This window comes from Morone saxatilis, unplaced genomic scaffold, assembly GCF_004916995.1.
Source record: "Morone saxatilis isolate NCDOM2014 unplaced genomic scaffold, NCSU_SB_2.0 Contig22, whole genome shotgun sequence".
NCBI classification, from domain to species: domain Eukaryota; kingdom Metazoa; phylum Chordata; class Actinopteri; family Moronidae; genus Morone; species Morone saxatilis.
The window spans coordinates 5137425-5144293 of NW_023339785.1; the positions used below are offsets into that span (position 1 = coordinate 5137425).

The 6869-nt window shown below is 39.1% G+C and overlaps 1 protein-coding gene across 1 annotated transcript in view; it reads left to right on the forward strand.

The window, feature by feature from the left end:
- fgf24 (fibroblast growth factor 24) overlaps nucleotides 1-3855 on the forward strand; it is an 11785-nt gene extending 7930 nt beyond the window's left edge. Inside the window, exons 4-5 of the mRNA XM_035669375.1 lie at nucleotides 695-801; nucleotides 2379-3855. Of these exons, the coding sequence (XP_035525268.1) occupies nucleotides 695-801; nucleotides 2379-2657 (386 nt within the window). The 3' untranslated portion in view covers nucleotides 2658-3855. The remainder of the gene's footprint in view (nucleotides 1-694; nucleotides 802-2378) is intronic.
- Nucleotides 3856-6869: the final 3014 nt, after the last annotated feature.

A 6869-nucleotide genomic window follows, 5' to 3' on the forward strand; every position in this document is an offset into this window, starting at 1 on the left:
AATAACTAGATAATAATATAATATATACACATGAAATAATTTGCTGTATATAGATTAAATAAAAGTCATCATAGTTAAATAGTTGAAAATTACAGAACTTCTGAAAGGATCCTGGAGATAAATTTTGGGCCTATATAAACGCACGGACCATTGATTTAACACACACTGCAAAACACTTGCATGAGCATTTTCTTCTCCAACAAAGTGTGCGAAAATTATGATGTGTTCAGCTGTTCTTTAAAATTATTTCAATCCTTATTGTGATTAAAGAGAATTTGGTTTCTGCTGCAACTAATATTGGTGGTTGACTGCTTGTGGTGGTGTATATGATGAAAAATGTATTTATAAAGTAAACAGTTTCATAATGCACATTGTAGGCTAAATATCTAAGTTTTCTTTATGAGACTCCCCTTCCCTTCACTGTAAAGCCTTCTGTTTGCAGTGATCCTTTACAGGACTGGAAATTAAACACTATAAATTTTAGGTCTTAAATATGTGGGGAATTTAAATAAATAAATAAATGGAGTATTGAAGAGTATTGAAAAAAGTACAGGAAGCCAGACACCACTGAGCATAAGTGAGAAAAACATACCAGATTTGTTTAAATGTATGGGAATCCTTAAACCATGTTTATGTGAGTGGGAAGACTTATGCTTGTCCTTAACAGAGTGTACGTTTTCTTTTTCTTTTCCAGCTCTTCTTGTTGTCGAGACAGAAACCTTCGGGAGCCACATTCGAATAAAAGGAAAAGAGAGCGACCATTACATTTGCATGAACGAGAAGGGCAAAATAGTCGGAAGGGTGAGTATCTTTTGGTTTTCATTTTAGGAGTATTGGGAAAACTTTTCCTTCAATATTTTCACTGACAATATTACATCGCCACTTTCTAATATCAAAATGAATATTTTAAAGGGAGCTCTTAATCCAGGCTGAATTGAACGCAGCCCTTAGATCTGCTTTCTCCTGCTGTTTTTGTACACCCTAACAAAACCCCTTTGATAACTCACAGCCCTTCTTCCATTACGTAATCGGCCTACTCCTTTGACACTCGATCAGTCAATTACGGACTGCAATCACCACAATGCATTGAGAGACTAATGGTCACTTAGGAGGAATGCCATTGCAATTATATCACTTAGTCACACCAGGTGGCCACAAGCGTGGGATGACTGCATGTGACTCTGCGGACGACCGCTTCGATATGGAAAAGAAGTTAATATTTGAGAACGTACACTGTGGAGGCACACGTGTGATTTTGTTGCATCAATAACTCATGCTGTCAGCGTCGGCCGGGCTGCAGTAATTCACACAAGTTTTCACTCTCTCATCATGGTCATCTGTTAGAAACATGCATTTTGAGTTTAAGTTGCCAAGGCCTCATTTGTTTAAAAAATGTTCTTTTACTTCCTCCTTTAAACCACTGTAGGATTATTTTAAAAATCAGATCAAATGACGTTTAAATTGTTGATTGTTGGTGGATTTCAGAAAGTGATAAACGCACTTTAAATCACAGTAATGTGGACAGATTCAGTCAACTCCCCAGTGTTGGCATCAGGATTTTTAAAGGTTAATTTTATGCAAATAATAGGAAATATTTTTTTCTGGCTAACCCGTTTTATTATGTATATATGAAGATAAATGAGCCCGACTTTTGAGATATCTGTCTCTGAGATTTTTACTGCCACCCCTAATTTAAAAATTCAGCAGCACTTTAGAAACACTGTGGAGAGTTTTCAGTAGAACTTTATTCCAAAGAAAAAGTCTCCAAGAAATCTGTTAACAGTGAGTGTTGTAGAATTGAATGATATTGCAAACGGTATGCTGTGACCTGTGTCAGAATTCAGTCAGAATAGAGACCAGCAATAATCATGCTCTGTTGGCGGACCTGGTCCGAGCCCATAAAGTGAAAAAGAGACTGCAGTTATTTAAACTCTGTGAAAAGGCCCAGCCAGACAGGAAGTAGTTTCATATTACAATAGAGCAGTACAGAATAAAGGCGTGTAGGTCAGATCACTAGTCATGTGAAGGTGAATACATTTACATTTAACCTTTTCTATTCTAAGTAAACTAACCTTCAGTTTAAGCCAAGTTTTTCTTTTTAGTCTTGACTCAAATCTCATGCTATCCCCCAATGGTCTTTTTATTTGCCTAAATGTATCTGTTAGCTTTTTAGTGTTTTAAAAAATGTGATATTTGTGAAGTAAAAACTTTAGAATTTTAGACTTTATACTATTTTACACCTACAAAACGACAAAACCCCAACAGAAAAGCAAACCATTCTGAGCCCCAGTGGAAATAAGCCAGAATGGCAGTTGAATAAGAGGTCATGCTGCCATGTTAATAATTAATTATTGTCCTATTTTTTCCCCTTCTTTCAGCCCGATGGAAGAAAGCAGGAGTGCGTCTTTGTCGAGGAATTCCTGGAGAACAACTACACGGCTCTTGTGTCGGCCAAGTACAAAGGATGGTACCTCGGCTTCAACAGGAAGGGTCGGCCCAAGAAAGGGGACCGGACCACGCAGAGGCAACAGGAAGTCCACTTCATGAAGCGCCAGCCGAAGGGCAGGTTGGACCCACTGGAGGAGTTTCGTTTCACCACAGTAACTAAGCGGACACGAAGGGCTCGGCGATTAAAACCCAACTCCAAGAGGAACTGATGGGACCAATGGGACAGCACTAATTTTTTTTTTTACAAAACTGTAACTGAAAATCTCAAGCTTCTTGTCTTAAAAGAATCACCTTAAAGACTTCACTTCTGTAAAAGAGAGACAGACAAAAAAAGAACAAAAAAAAGTCAAAGATGTTTTATTTTTGTATTTCAGGATGACTGAATATTTCCTAACTCTTGGATTCTTCTGGGTTGATGTCATTGTGCTAACGTGTCTGTCATGTTATTTATACTGGATAAACTAAAGGACCTCTGAGAGAATTCCTGTCGCTGTCGTCCTCAGCTACGTTTGAACCGCAAGCTGAAGGCATGCTTTCTTTTTGACAATGGGGGCTAAAGCAGGAGCTGACGCAATGTTATAAAAATCAGCCAACTAGAGATTTATTGGAATACCTGTCGGTTTTTGTTTGTGTTGCCCCTGACAACGCGGATCCCATACTTTCCACTGGAATCAGACACCATGGAGATGAAACGGAGAGAGGTGGCAGTCGCAGGTGACACTGTGCTGCCGGGATAACTGTGTAGCTTTGAGTGCAATATTTTACAGGTCTCTCTCTTTCTCTTCCTCTTTTTTCTCTCCCCGCCGTTTGTCTCAGCCTCAGCTTCACTCGTGGCTCCTGGAATGCGCTGAACCCTCTGAGAGCTGTGTGTGATTTCCTTGACATTTCCATGGAGCCTGTGATTCAGCTAAAACACGACATGCTTTGACTAGTCGGGCACCAGCCGCGGCTTTAGTCTTCTTAAAACACACACGCAAAAAAAACAATGCAAACAAAAATATAACAGCTGATGTTATTCATAAATCCACTAAGTCTTCCAACTTCATCCCATTTGGGAGACTCATGTTAATCCCTTTCGTCTCCCCCTTGGACCTTTTTAACAGCTCTTCCTCACATGTGTTAAAGTTGTTCCAGAAAAGGATGCCGTGATTCTTTAAGTGTGAGCTAGCTAATATTTTGGGGTTGGTGATATAGACTTCCTCTACCTCCTTGTACTTTTTGTTTATCTTTACCTAGTCTGACTGTCTGCGTTCAGTTAATCTCAAGAACCATTCAGTCGACACTGAGCTGAACCCCCCTGCCTCCCCACCTCCCTCCCCCTCCAAAATCATCTTTTCACTGTGAGCTCATCTTCGCTCCTTTTCACTCTCACTGGATGAAAGTCTCAAAAGATGCTTTTGGGAGAGCTTATCCCGCCCGTGCTTGTTTGTCAGATCAGTGATCCACAGACAGCAGCACTGTAGCTCTGACCGACTCTGATCACTTCATGAATCCACATTTTGACAATTAAGACTTCTCCTCAACTCGTCCAGGACATTGGGAACATTTTCAGCGACGCTTGTGTCTGAATCCGAAAGGGAAAAGTCTTCTTCTGTCATTCCTTCTCTCACTGACGACCAACTCCAGCCCTCTTTTCACCAGTAGTGTGTATTCACCTGTCCGCTGGCAGGTTTTTGTATGAGTTGCTACTAACAACATGACACATTTATGATTTTTTAAAAACAAATGTAAGCAAAAATAATTTTATGACTATTATTAAGATATTTATTGCCTCCCTTTGTAAATAAAATGTGATGAGTTTTATTTGGCCTCTGTTAATAAAATGAGGACTATATTTTAAAAAAAGACCTATTTTATGTCTTTATTGCACTTTAGAGAAAGGTAAAGGTAAGTGCTTTTATGCCTCGGTTTAGACTGGAATTCTATGATGTGCATGTAGAATATCATACTGCCTAAAACAGAAATGCTGCAGGTAGCGATTGGTTGGACATTGAGTACATTCCCTTCTCTGCATACTGCCAAGGTATGCATTTTTATATACAAACCCAAAGTGTGAGGACTGCTTTTAAGGTCAGTGGTTTTTAAATTGAGAAAGGTCTGTTGCAACATCTCTGAAGGCTTTTTATATCGCTAAGAGTTCACAGTTGGTGCTTTTTTTAAACATTGATATCATTACATAATTTTAAAAAATATTTCTGGCAAAGAAAGTAACATTTTATCTTATTTATGTGTTCTTTTTTACACATGTATTAATGAAACAGGATTAAATGTTGCATCATAAACCACATCACAGCTGCTGTGAGTGGCACAGAAGTCACAACACACACAAAAAATCATATTTTTTGTGAAGATGATCAGAGATGTACCTTTCCTAACCTTTGAGCACTTAAAACACAATTTTACTTAAATGTAAATGCTCCGTGCTCCAGACCAGTAAACATACAATATTTTAGACATTTTTCCATCTTTTAAAAGCGCTGAAGGAATGTGGAGTAGCATGTCTTATAATGCTGTGTGCTGGAATGATGTTTACAGAAACCGTCAGACTGAAAGATGGCAGCTTTGAGGGAGAAAAAAATACTTTTGTTTAAATTCCTAGCGATGCTATCAGGTCCCCCCCCTCCCCACCCTCCCTTCCCCTCCACTCCACTCCACTCCGGTAGTTACCTCCAACAGACCCAGAAGTCCCCCGTTCTGTCATGGGATTTTGGACGTCTGGCCTGCTTTTAAAAGGTGGAAACATAGTGCTTGATGTGTGACCCGGTAATTCACCATTAACATAATGGATCGCCGCTGCTTGTCTCAGGGAGGGGGGGCAGTGAGAGAGGTAGCTAAGATGACTGCGGGATTTCAAGGAATGTTTTATGTCCCTTCATCTTGTCATCATCTCTTTCAACTGCTTATTATCTCCTCTGTAGAATGATGATATTATTGAGAGGGAAAAAGAAACATTTCCTCCAACAAGCGACAACCACAGACAAGAATATGTCTTTAATGTGTCCTAGGAACAAGGTTAACCTTTGAAAAGATTAAAATAAATAAGTTAAGGGCACAGTTTTCCATATAAATTGTCAAGCTATTGTCCTGTGCATCACTGTGCGTAGATATTTAGGGCTCTGAAGGACTGGGAGTGAAAATCAGTCTTGTACATGGTCGGTCAAGGAATTTAATCAATGCAACTTTCGAAACCCTCAAAATTCTATTTATGCGAGCAAGAAGCTTTTCTCTTTTTTTCCCATCCACATACTTCAAACTTGACCAAGCACAGCCAAACTGCATCTGGGTATATTGACATTTAAACGAGCGCCGATGGTTTCCAACGTGTCGGCCCATTTGCAATAAGGAGACGACATTTTTGCATAAGCCTCCCGCTAGGCTTTTCTCTGTCTCGACCTTTGATCATTGGAGGCTAGATGGTCTTGGAACTGGACCAATAACTTCAAAATGAAACATAGAATTCCCTTTGCAAAGCCCAGCCCCTTTTCAAAGGAGGTGGAATCTTTAAATGCAGTCCTGCTTGCCAAGTAGTTTATATTCTATTATTAGAAAATCTCTGTGCACAATGGATACAGTATGACCAGAAAGCAGTGTCAATTTAGAGAAAAGCTTTGTGGTTTTGCATAAGTTATACAAATTTTAGTGGGACAACCAAAAGTGGTTCTTTGGCCTCGAGATCAGCAACCACACACTTAACAATTAGCCCTGTCAACAGAAATTTGTTCTGTTTGAGACACAAAACAAGTTTTGTCTCTTTGAATATTACTGAAATTGTCCCTCAAGGTCAGTGAAAAACAACCATCGCCAAACAAAACAGAGTTCAAGCTATAATATACCTTGTGCCGTTAAATGTAGTTTCACGTCACGTCATTTACTGTCAAAACAGAACTGCTGCTGCCGCCCCTCTAACTCATGCTAAACGAGAAACCACAGTCGACTGGTCGCCTTTTATGACTGTGAAATCCACAGGGGAAACACTGATTCTCAAAGTATTTTTGAACACATGGCTGAGTTGTGTTTTTACAGGATTACAAATGTGCTTACTGTACATACAGTTTCTGGAAAGCCAGACCTCTTCTGTGTTCTCCCCATAACAACATGTGGCCAGCATGTTATGAATAAGGGTCAAACTAAAGGTCAGTAGGTGTTAAATTTCCATATTATTCCATCTGAATGTAAAATATTGATCACTGCTTCAACCTTTAATCCATGATGAGTTTAAACACATAAATAGAAAGTAAATTGTGACCAGTAGAGTACATTTTCTCTACAACTAAAAACATGCATTTTTTTTTTACAAAAGAAACCTGCTCAGGAAACATACAGATTTAATTGTTATTAGTATAGTCGAGGTATCTAAAGACCTCTAAGCCAATCTGAGAGCTTCAAATCTTGTGATGCAAACTGTGGTGGTTGAATTAGGA